At 38.3% G+C, this 13110-nt stretch overlaps 1 protein-coding gene across 2 annotated transcripts in view; it reads left to right on the forward strand.

The window, feature by feature from the left end:
• The window catches only part of ctbp1 (C-terminal binding protein 1), a 217088-nt gene that overhangs the window by 25830 nt on the left and 178148 nt on the right, over positions 1–13110 (forward strand). For both annotated transcript variants that reach the window (XM_006629639.3, XM_015344950.2), the window contains exon 2: positions 3676–3854. In XM_006629639.3, coding sequence (XP_006629702.1) covers positions 3797–3854 — 58 coding nt within the window. In that variant the 5' untranslated portion in view covers positions 3676–3796. The remainder of the gene's footprint in view (positions 1–3675; positions 3855–13110) is intronic.

The following is a 13110-nucleotide window of genomic DNA, read 5'->3' on the forward strand; positions in this document are numbered from 1 at the left end:
AGAGGAGGTTGTGCTCGACAAATTTGTTGAAATTCTTTGATGTTTTAGTCATGGTTGATGAAAGCTGAGGGATAGACTGTTTTTTTTTTATAAATCAAACCTTTGACCACATCTTGTATCAGAGAGGAGTAGCTTTTGACTAGAAGTAGCAAGATTAACTAAACTCAAGTTCATTTAAAAAACTAAATGTCCAAAATATTCAGTGAAGATGGGTTTATGTGATCAGCTTTTATGCAGGCTTAGTTATTGGTATCTTGCTGTGAACTCATCTTGTTTGGTGGAATTTGATTCTGTAGTCATGGTGCAGGACTTATCTAGCCAGTAAATACAATAACAATATTGCTTTAGGCTAGAGTCCATCCATTTTCGAACTACTGTCCAGTACAGGCTTGTAGACAGAACTAGAGCTTATCCATGCACAAGGATCCATACACCCTGGATGGGATGCCAGTCCATACCCACACCATGGTTTCCCATTTTCCCAGAAGCCAATTAACCCTCTGTACCAGTATGTCTTTGAAATGTGGGAGGGAGCACTTTGGCAAAAACCCACATGAGCACGCCGAGAACATACAAACTACGCACGCATAGCAACCCTGGTCCAGAACTGAATCCAGGACCCCAGTGCTGCAAGGCAGCGATGCTAACCACTGCACCACTGTGCGTCCCATAGACTGCTGTGTTCATCTGAATTTGTGTCAATTATTTTACTGCTTTATTTTTACATTTTACATTTACATTTTACATTTTACATTTTTCTCATTACCTTGCTTGTTATTCATTGTTAGTTAATATTGGCGTTCTATTCTTTACTTTTTATGGGCAAATAAGTTTCTGCTATAAAAAGTAAAAATCATTGCTACAGGTTATACCAATGTTGGATGTTTACAATAGCCAATTTACTGCATATTGGTAGATGGCTCAAGTGAGACTAAGGAAAAGAATTTGAACGAGCATACAAATGATAATAAATTGGGCACTGGTAATATTTCAAAGAGTTCTCTGCGGGTTTAAGGGAAACATCAGTTCATGATTTATCACTGTTAAGTGTGCAGTCTCTGGGTGGAAATTATGCTTTCCTGTCTTGTTCTCCGCTTCAAAGCAGGCTAGAGGTGTGAATATAAATGAAAACTTTGTGAAATAAGTTGGAAACAGGCTTCATTCCTTTTGAATTGCACTTTTCGGAGGTTGCAAAAGCGATAGTGTTTCTTTATGCATGTAACTGCCTCATCAAACAATTTCAGCAAGCATTAATTATCTATATAAGGAAATCTGTAATCATGTCCTAGTGTTAATAAAGCTGATATTTGTAGGTGACATTCTTTATGTATAAGACAGAAATCATTAGTATAAATGCTTGAGTTCACTTGAGAAACATTGACAGGATATTCAGCTGTGCATATTGTGAATACACCCAGGTGTTTACCACTGTAATGTGCATTGTAGTAATTTTACAGTGGTGCTGCACAGTGCGCTGAGATTGCCATCCACAAAACATGGTCTGCAAAATTAGAAAAAAATTATAAGATATCTTTCTCAACTGTACAATTAGTAAAAGGAGGGACAAGGAACATCATTAAGAAATACATGGTTCCATAGATGTTGTGTTGATGAACACTGCACTGTTCTGTGAATGCTGAGTTACTATTCCGATCCTGTGGTATTTGCTAGTAAATGCTGAAAACTACGTTTGCTTATAAAAAATTGCCAGTTTCATCAAACTTTAGTGTTAGTCATTTAAAGAAGATATAGGGTGATTGGTTTCTGTTAGAGATCAGATTGTTATAGATGATTAGACAACATGCATAGTCTTAAACATGGATGTTTAATTTGGTCTAAAAGCTGGACCTGATGTTTGTGTCTCTAAAAGCTGATTGTTTAAATCCTTATATTGTATTGTCTTCTGTTGCCTCTGATTTTGTAAAATAACGCAAATAGGGAGCTTCAGTCTTCATTCAGCTTAGTAGGATAAACACTCGACAGAGTGATTTTAAATATTTTATTCCACTTTAAGAGTTACATCAAAAGCTTGGCATAAGGGGATTTTTGCATGTGAAGCTCTGTGACAGTACTGCTGCTTTGGGGAAGAATGCTCGTTTTAAAAAAAATCATTTACACATATATTTTTAATACAAATTAAGTTACTTATGCTGTTAACTTAGTTATTTATATGTAAACATGATTGGATCAGTTAAAATTACAGCACTAAATTGTGATGTAGATCTTAATTCTATCATGTTACGACACCAGTTACAACACCAGTATCTGTTCATAAAACCCTGTTCTCTTAGGTACATGCATTACATTATGTAGTCCTGGGGGCTACAAGTCTTGACAATAAATGTACCAGACAAAAGCAAATGATTCATATTGTTTTGTTGTATTTGGGTGACTGTCTTGAGACATTGTAAATCACCGGATTTGAATGAATCTGGACATGAAATTATATCTGTATTGTCTGGTGATGTTCTCTAGTTTGTGTATTATATTACAAAATCATTTTTGAAAAACAATACAGTAATTAACCATAAGAAAAAATTAAATCATTAGAGTATCATGTAGTATGTTTTCTTCCAAATTGTCATAAAGCCTCCCTCTCTATATTTTAATGGGTGAAATCAAGCACAGTTTAAACAGAATGCACTCTTGAGGGCATGTTTAGACTTGCAAATTAGTTATTATGTGAGAATTCTGGGACATTCATGACTGGGGTTGATTTTAATAGAATCGTTCCTTAGATATAATACATTAACTCTGTAAGTATTTGGTAGATTATTTTAAATATTTTGATTGAGGTTTATTATGACAAGACATGACTGACTGAATCTAGAATGTGTAAGCAATAAGAAAAAATTGCTCCCTGGATTTTAAGTTTGCTTTGCTCACTGTAATTTAGTATGAAATTTTGTTTGCATGATTTACTACCAAAGGGACCATAGAGAGGAAAAAATTTCAAAGTACGAATTAGAGCATAATGTTTATTGAAGGATCTTTTAGAGTTACATAATGCTTTACTTTTAAAAATCATTGTAATTGATGAGTAGTGGCATTTTAGCAACTGAATTCCAAGACAACAGTGCTCATGTTCAGTTAATGTGAGCTTTCTGTTTCACTCTGGATTTTAATACTTTTATTTTTCATAGTTACGGCATTTCTGAATTACAATTTAAACTGACATCACCATGCCTGACATTCTGTTAACGCTGTGCTTCTTCTGACAGCAAGTGTTTTTCAGAATTTACTATTATGGCATTATATCACAGTATGCCGTGAGATCATTTGCTTATTCTTCTGATCTCTCTTTTTTTTTGCTTTTGGCAACAGAAAAGCTAGATTAAGTCAAATTGAAAGAATGCTGTGTCACGGCCGCACATATTTTCAACCTTCATTTTTTTTAACCATACGGTCTAAAATCAAGCTTGTGAAGGAAATGTGTAGCAGAGGTTAAGGGCTTGATAGTTATTGTGTGTGACGCAGGAAGTTTGGAGCCCTTTCTGAAGCACACAATATGATTGAGAATAGAAATAAATGGGTGCTAGGAAATAATGACCAAACTGTCAAGGAGAGTGATTGGTCATCATATCGGGATAATAAATACGGACATGCAGACGTTTCCGTAAAGGTCAGGATGTAATTTGAGTGTTTGTTAATGCCAGCATTACCTTTTCTCGACAGCCAGCTGTGAAGCCCAGGCCTGTCTTTCATTGGATCTAGTCTTGCTGTTGGCATCGGATTGAGGGTCCTGCAGGAGGAAAGAGTGGCAGCAACCTCTGATCGACCTTTCAGCCCAGCCTTCATGTCTCTCATGGACAAACACAAAGTGAAGAGGCAGCGCCTGGATCGCATCTTCGAAGGTCAGACAGCACTGGGGTATTCCATTCCACGGGGCCCAGGAAAGCCAAGGCTTCAGTCACGATCTCTGGCACCTTGCTCGTTTGCGTTTGAATGTTGACAACACATAATCCTCATTTACGCTCTTTGGGCTTAAAACAATATACATATTAGTCTTATGAATGCAATACATTTCTTACACCGACTTGCTCATTTAAAGATTTTAGTTGTGTGATTGGGATGTTTAGAGCAGTGCTTCCAAGGCTTTTTCAGCTCGTAGAAGACTCTTACGATATGATACAATAATACAGATTCCTTAGAAATGTGTTTTGCATCTAAGCAGCTAAGGTTTGCGTAGACAGAGACAAACATGTACAAACAGTACATGTAAGCCACAGATTAAAAAGAAATATATCATTACAAAAAAGACTTCAACGTATGCGTTGTCTTTATGCACCACTCTTACAGGTCTCTGCACAGATTACCAGAACCTGTAAATTTACTCCTAAAGTTTTTCTGGCATACCACAGGATTTTTAAAATAGTCAGCATGCTAACTGCGAGAAATAACATTTATTTGAACCATAGACTATCAATTGTAAGAAGAAAGATTAGGCTTTTTTTACTTGTATTTCAGTGTAAAATGTTGGCTGCTTTGGTGAAGATGACTAGTATTTGGTTCCAAGCTGGTTAAGATTACAGAAGCTCCTGATCTGCCCTTTTTAAACCTCTGTGCTGCAGCACAGGCTGGGAAGTATTGCTCTGGAGGTATCTCTTAATCACTGAAATACAGTTCTTGTATTTCATCCTGGTGTAGAGAATGGGTATGAAGCACAGTATCTTTCACCTTAACTGTGGTCATTGGGAAATGTACATGAAGTCTTTATTGCTGCTTACACAAAAAGAAATGAATTTGGTGTTGCAAGTACATGTGGACATTATCCAAGATGGAATTTGGATGCTGAATCAGATAATTAGATTGATCAGATGTGAGATGCACATTTTTTCTGTTTCTGTAGGGACTATTTCCTATTAATCCGTCTTAGGGAATGTAGTACTCGGAATGTAGCCATTCTTTTTTGCTAGGAACAAGACAGTTGTACAATTGAAGCCTCCTTTCACCATTTGAACCTGGAATTAAATGCATTTTTATTAATAATGAAACCTGCTTTTGGATTTTTTTTAGATTTTCACTAATGTAACCACATTTGTTACAAGATAAAAGGTATTTTTGCCTTGCAGTGAAATAGGGTGGATATAAGCTAAACAAACGATTTGAAGAAATACCGTTCTGGTTTTATGAAGTCTAAGATAAAGTATTTTTTCATATCCACCTTTCTAGATTTAGATCTCTTTCAAATCGATAAAGGATTTCATTTGGTGACTTGAATTATAGATGGGAAGTGATCCTGAGGAAGAGCCCTGTGTTCTGAGAAAAGGGGTCAAAACGCAGTGTAGTGTGAAGTCTGTTCTGGGAGTTATGTTCTGACTTCACCCTCAGGACAAGGAGAACTCTGCTTGAACTCCATCTTGGTGTTGCTTTTTTATGTGTGCTGCTAGCCTGGGGAATTTCCTGGCGGAGGATCCATTTCAGTGTTTGACTCCTTGAAATACAGAGAATTACTTTGGCGATTTCTTTTTCTTTGTGTGTAGGTTTGCTTTTTTGTTGTCAAACACTTCAAAGAAATAGGCAAATAAATAGCAAATTACAGATCATGCATTTTCAACTGGTAGTGCTCATTGTAAGCTCTGAACCCCTAACGTTTCCCTTTCAGTTTCAAATATTTATGAATATACCCGACTATACCTCACTACTGTGAATAGCGGAGGGCTGACAATGACTACATTTAAAACCGTTATGCAATTGGAGATCTTCAACATAGGATGGGACTATGATTCTCATTAAGAATTGACACCATTCCATGCAACAGATAACCAAATTGTTGGTATGAAAGGGACTAAGGCTACAGTGACTGTTGCAATGTTGTAGTGCAGAACTAAATGCCAGGGTGGGGGAAGCTACAGTATCAATCAACCTGTGCTCTCTGTGTCTCATTCTGTAGGGAATCTTGAAGTGGAATTGATTCCCAGCAAAGGTCATACCTTCTTCCAGCTTTTCTGCTGTTTGAAGTAGTTCTGGGGGTTTAAAAACTGTTTGGATATCACATGCAGTATGTGCCTGAAGTGTGTACTGTATATACAGTGCCACCCTATTTAAAGGAATACTAAGTGTTGTGAACAAATTTCACCTTTGTGTGTTCTGGACTTTAATTATGACAGATATGACCTAAACGATTTTATGCAATTTGATATTTTGTTTGAATGTTTTCAGCAGCTTAAATGTCTCTGTAATATGATGTTTTTGTTCCATTTCATTATGGGCATGAATGAATTTGGTGAGCATAATAGATATGTATATAATATATAGGTTTTTCACAAAGTTGACGGAAAAAGAAACTAAAGATTTGTGTTGTTTGAAAGATTTTTTTTAAAATCTGAATCGTGTTTTTGTGTGTACAACACAAAAATGTCGAGTTCTTTTCAGTTTATATAGAAAAATGCCTTTGTCAATCAGTATCTCTGCAGTAATGAGTGTAATGGAGAGCAAAATAATACTCAATACAAAGATGAAATGGTGCAGATCATCCTCAGGCTGTATTGTCATGGCTAGCTAAGTAAAGAAAAATTGTATCTGAAGTCATATTGTTTCCATTTTGCCTTACTTTATTGGTCATATGATCAAGCAGGATTCACCATTAACTGAGGGACAGGAGGGATTTTAAATTCCATTGCTCATTGCTGACGTGTTCTTTTTTAGTGGGCTAGCAAACATGACTGTTTTTGGTTGCTGATAGCCTCACTGTGACTCTTCAGTATGGTTTAGCTCTAGTTAGGGGTGCTACACCAAAGTCACAAAGTCATTACATGCCAATTTAATGACACAAATAACAAATGGCACATGCAGTTACTACTTCATGATGTATTTTGTGCTGTCAAACAGTAGCACATTAACTTCAATCAGCATGCCTATCAGTGAGAAATTATATCATGTTGTAGATTTCTACCCTTTTTCCAATCATTTAATGCAGTGTTTTTACTCTGAAAAACGGAATTGATTGCTTTGGTCCAGATGTTTGAAGTGTTTCAATGTTCATTTAGCCACCTGTTTAAAGATTGTGGGACATGAATAATTTGTGCAGTCGTGTGAAACGAGCAGAGAGGCTCCTTTCTGCAATAAATGTGAAATAGTTTATTGATTTCTTGTTTTGCTGAGCATATTGTGACGAAACAGTTTCAGGGAGTTTTCAAGATGCTTTAAACACAAGAAGGGGTGTCAGTGCTGCCCTACTGTATCCCTGGACATAGTGTGGAATTAGAGAGGAAACTCTAACTGCTAATAGACCTCTAAACAGGTCACTGTAATTGTATCAACAACCTGCACAGGGACACCCTCTGTATCGTATATACAGTAGATCTAGAGCTGGGTGATAATTCGATAACGATAATTATCTTGATATAATTTTCCTCGATATAATTTTAACAAAAGTTCGATAAATGTCCGATATATATGTTTATGCTTTGCGCATGATATGCGCATGCGCACAACTGCACGAGTGCACGTGTGTGTTGCAGACCGGGCAGCTAACAGATTTGTTTAATGTTTCTGCTGTTTGGCAAGTGTTTGTTGTGTTCTTAAAATAAAGAGTTGTTTAATTTACCAATTAACTGTCTGGTTTCTTCAACTTTCACTCAGGAGAAAAAATCTGCCTTTAAACTTGAAAGAAATAATGATTTGACATTTATCGTGATAATTATCAATATCGACTGATATGAAAATTATTATCGTGATAATGTTTTTGGCCATAATGCCCAGCCCTAAGTAGATCCCCCAGGGACAGTGGCAGAGATGGAGTGTGGGGTGTTTTATGAAAGGATCCAAATAAAAAAAAAACTGCTGCAAAGACAAAGGGGGTCTTCATTAAAAGACTGTTAATCCTTTTAGCTGTAAGAACATATAGATGATTTAATCCATCTTCACCGTTTGTTTTGTGGTTTACACAAAAGTAAGCATTCCAAAAACACATTAGTGCTTGTCAGCACATTACAGCAATGCAGTGGTCCACCACTTTTTTTTTACCCAGTGTGTTGAAAAATACAGAAGCAGAGGAGCTTTTTAGTTACGGTATTGTTTGGGTATAATATTGGATAATTTTTTAACCATAGGCTCAAATGTCTGTTCTTTTGTGAAAAGAAATATCACAGAAATGTATATCTTAAGAATATAAGAAACGTTACAGCCCTTTTAAAAACACAAGAGTGCTTATAAACGAGAGGAAGCCATTCAGCCTGTTTTGTAGTTAATAGCAAATGGATCCAAGGATCTCCTAACTTTAATACTTATTTGATCTGAAGATATCATCCAGCCATTGCTTGAAAGAAGTCTATATATCAGCTTCCAATATGGTTGGGTAGCTTGTTCTAGACTCTCACAGCCCTGTGGGTAAAAGTGTGATACAATCATCAGATCAGAAATGGAAAATTAAAACATGGCATTTGTTTTCAATTTAGTAAAAGTTACACAAGCTGCCATGTATCACGAAACCTGTCAAAACCACATTAGAGCCACATCTCCCAGGGACCACACCTGCCAATGAAAAGGAAACTACAAGAAAAACTAGGCAACAAAATGCAAAGCATCATACAAAAATTAAGCTATGTGCTTTTAGAAAATGTGACACTCATTGTGAAAGGTAAGAAGAGGCCTTATTCTCCACTTACAGTTATTACTTGATTAGGAAATCAATAAACTGCATTTTCAGTAAAACAAAAGAATTGTAAATGTAGATTAATAATAGGTAGATATTGTGATGGACACCACCCTTCATTCAGGTGGCTCTTGGGATCTGAGCACATAATAACAATGGAAATAACTGTACAATCCAGGAGGCTTTATTGCTGGGAACCTGCAGCTCTTACAACAAATGAGCTTCCCCCACACTGCTACCAAACCCATCACAGTCTACCTGTAACGGGAGCCGGTCCAGGTTCCCGTGAAGCGTAGTTCAGGACCCTATGCAGACGGTATAATCCGGAAGAGGAATTGGACATCGGGGAGGAGACGATGAGGATTGGGGCACGTTGGCAAACGGGGGCGTGGCGACAGTGAACTGGTACTTGGGGGGCGTGGCCAAGGCAGACGAGTCCAGGGGGGGAAATCCGGGGTGAAATCCAAGGTCCAAAACCGGGCCATCTGAGACGAGGTTAAAAACCGGAGCGGGATCCGGTACATGGACAGGGAATAAAAACAGGATGATGAGGCCAGGCCCTCCGAGCCCCGGACTCAGATGATCAGGACGCTGTGATGAAGCCTATGCCGTCGGGTCTCTCCAGGACCCGCTAGCAGGCGGGCTTCCGGGCGTCCATCTCCCAATGCTGAGCCAGGAATAGCGAGAGAGCCATGCTTAAATAAAGAGGGGCAGAACAGGGGGCAGGTGCAAATCATCAGCTAAAATGTGAAGTGCCGGAATGCCCTTAAGAGGAGGGATTATGATCGTGACACTAAGAATTAAGAATTAGTTTATCCTTTAAAGTATGAATTAACTAATTGCCACCAAGTGTACCTACAGGAGATAGAGGCCTCTTCTGGCAGATTGACAATACCGTCTCTCCATCGTCCACCTACAGTTGGACTGTCATGGCCAATTATGTTGCTGAAGTCAGTGGAAACATAAAATCTTTTTAACAATAATACAGGCTCTTCCCAGACTGTCATCTCACACTGTAATCTTGTAGTAAGGAAACACAGGACAGGTTTGCAAGTACAGGATTTGCACAATTCCAAAGCTCTTTGCTCTTTGTTTTTCTGCCCAGGTCTTGACAAAGACATGAAATTATTTTGTCCCTGGAGCCGATTCCTTTGTCCTGTTTCTAATCATGACACAAATAAATAATCATTTCTTTACCTAAAGGTACAGGCTGACAACATTGTTTTGAAACATCTGATATATTCCCTTTTTCTGACAGTAAACTCAGCCAAAGTGATATATACATGTGTTACTGTCAGTTGCTACAGTATTTGACTCAAGAACAAATGCACGTGATAATCTATTAACACATCAATTGCACAAAAACAGAATAAAACATTATTTTTCTCCATTGAGAAGGCATGAGTATGTCCATGCCTGTAGATGGCATTTACTGTCATCAGGTTTTTCGAGGAATCACTTTCACTGTATGTAAATGAGGAAATACTTTGTCAGCAAATTCTATTGCTGAATTGTAAAAAAGGTACAAAGGAAGGCACTTTAGTGGAGGGTTTATCTTTGCTGCCTCACAGCCCTGGGGCCCTGGTCTCAATGCCTGTGGTGTTATCTGTGTAGAGTTTGTGTGTTCTGGTGCTCTGGTTTCCTCTCAGAGTATTAACACATACTAGTAGGTTAAATTGGCTTTTGAGAAAGCTGGACCTGGTGTGAGGGTGTGTGTGTGTGTGCCACTGGTGTCCCATCCCAGATGTATGTTGTCTTGCGCCCTTTGCTTGCTGGGATGTTCTAAGGCTCCCTTGCTACAAGGGAACCTAAATTGGATGAAGTGGTTAGAAATTGGATGGGATGGAAATAGTTACAGCCTTTACTTCCATGATAAAACAGACACCAAGTTTTATGAGTACCCTCCAATGTTTTACTTCTGCCAAAAAGCACTGATCATGCTATCCTGTACAGATTGTAACCCATACAGTTTCCCTTTTCCATTGATTTTACAGCTGTGATGGCAAGAAGCCTGGTTTCATTTAGGGAACAGCAGGCAGCTCTTTCCTCATACCTTGCCTCTACCAATGATTATCTTGTGGTATTTTAAGTTGGAAGATATACAATTTTCTTTGTTCAAATCTGCCGATACGTTTTTGACATCGTAACAGCCCTTCTGCTCGTATTTTAGCCAGCTGTTCAGAAATGATCTGTGACTTTTTCTTTCTCCATGTTGACTTCTGTTGGTTGCAGCACTTTTGCAACTTGAACTCTTTTGGTGTGTCATTATAAGGGACATCTCATTTAAAACAACAACCTGCATTTCACATATTTCAAGAAGATTCAATTGATTGAAAAATCTGAAAACTCTCATTGAATGTTTTTTAAAATGTAGCTTCAAAACTAAAACAAAAATTATGGTATACTATTGCTTAGATTTGCTGATACATCTTGATTGTTGTGTTATGTGGGTTTTATTTCTTTGCCACTGATTTGGATTTGGGACAACTCTGCAGAGTATTTCTTCTACTCAGAGCATTGCAAGCAACACAAATAATGGAGGTGCATGGCTTTTCTTATAGCAGGACAATTTAAATAAACTCCAGTGTTTTTTTTTTTGCAGGAAAATTGGCAGTTTACAAACCTGTCTAGATGGCTGAGCTGCCAGGAAGGAAGTTTACTTTCAATCATATCTCGGCAAAAAATCAGAGATGATTTGTTATTCAAATGTAATCTTTTCTTGCTCTGGGCGAGAGGCCCCCTGTTTTCATTTTCTTTGTTCAGGCCTTGAGTTAGATTACTTCTCAGTGTGTGCAGCTGACAGGACTTCATATGAGCAGAATGGGGTCATGAGTTGCCCTTATGCCTAAAGATAGAAGGTTTTAGTTTTTTTTCCCCCTTGGTTTTTATGTTTTAGATTGGTCATAACAGGAGATAGTCCTGCAACATACAAAAAAAAATTAAAACAAAAATTGAGGAGTAAGTCAAAGAGTGTAAAAAACCCTTAGGAGCTCTGGGTTGAAACTGAATGTAGAAAACAATAAATAAAGTGTAGTGTACAAAATGGCAAAAACAATTATTTAATGTATACTTCATTTTACTGTATAGCAACTCGTATTGTTAGAAGAGAACATCACTTTGAAAAAACAAAACGTAAGTTTTAAAATTCCCATGTGAAGTTATATTGTGCAATGACTGCGCCTAGAAGCTCCCGACAGCTTTGCTGGAGCTGTGGGTTTTGTGTTAGTGACGGTGTCCAGTGCTGTAAAACGTGCACAGACTTAATTTCGACTGGGGTTTAGTCATAATGAAATGTTACAATTTTTACTTAATCTGAACACGGTTTTAACCATGAAGACACTTCTTAAACAAGAACAAGGGTACCGTGCAATTGATTCCACTGCTTAATACTAAAAGTCAGCTAATGATAATATCATAGAATGCAAATCGTTGATGGAGTAACAGATTATAATTAATAAAGATGTATTAGTGACCAGGATCATGTCAATATAGAGTATGCTTTCCCCTGAAGTTTTCAACTTCAAAGTTTTCCAATGCCGATAGTGGGGGAGGAATCAATTAGTAACAATTTAAGAACACAGTGGTTGTCCTGACATGAACCAATGACTGCACTTAGTACAGAAGCATGAAGGTGCGAGGGGTGCTCAGCCAGTTTGGACCAGGCCTTGGGCAGGGGGATGGAGCAGTAAAGCAGACAAAGAAGTGATAGGGCCTGATACGCCTGAAGGTTTGCACACTCACAGTTCTCCAATGACCCAAGCTTCCTCCTGATAATCAACTGGAACCACATCCTCCTGACAGAGGCATTGGAAAACCCACTGATGGGGTTAGGCTAATGGAAGGGATAATCAGATCTGAGCCTAAACAAAGGGCTGTCTCTCCTCTTCCCAAGAGGTCCTCAACACAAGGGAAGGGAAAGGCAAGCCGCAACCTGTAAGACCACAGAGGAGAGGAACTATTGGTCCAGGAACTGCAGACCAGGGGAGATTCTAGCAGTGGAACGGAGATACTATGCAGAGACTTTTACTTCCTGGAGACAGAGAGCCAAGAAGAAGGCCTGGTGAACCGGTACTGTACTGAGTGGAACGTGGTACAGCCTGCGGGAGAACTTTCAGTATAGCCCAGAGACTGGGAAGATTGGACTGGGTGGCATCCTTCTTCTCTGTGTGGCTGTTGTTTTCTATACCAACTTTTACATACCAATAAGAACTTTCTAGCACCCTTTCCTCATTCTCTAAATGGACTGCTGTCTCTCTGGGATTCATCATACCCCTTGAATTACCGTTTGTTTGAATCTCGGGATAATTGTTGATGTCTTTAGAAAACAAAAAGGGCCCTTAAATGATAATTAAGTCTGTTGTTGCTCTGTGTGTGCATTGGTGATTCTGGCAGATGAAAAAAACCTGTGGTAAGTTAGTGAGGGGCCTAGCACCCTTTATAATTGCCAGGTGGCATAGTCGCACTCAAGGCGGGAATAATCCTTGTTGCAGAAGTTACTTGACCATGAGAATAAT

The sequence above is a fragment of the Lepisosteus oculatus genome, chromosome 1 (assembly GCF_040954835.1).
Source record: "Lepisosteus oculatus isolate fLepOcu1 chromosome 1, fLepOcu1.hap2, whole genome shotgun sequence".
In the NCBI taxonomy this organism is placed as follows: Eukaryota; Metazoa; Chordata; class Actinopteri; order Semionotiformes; family Lepisosteidae; genus Lepisosteus; species Lepisosteus oculatus.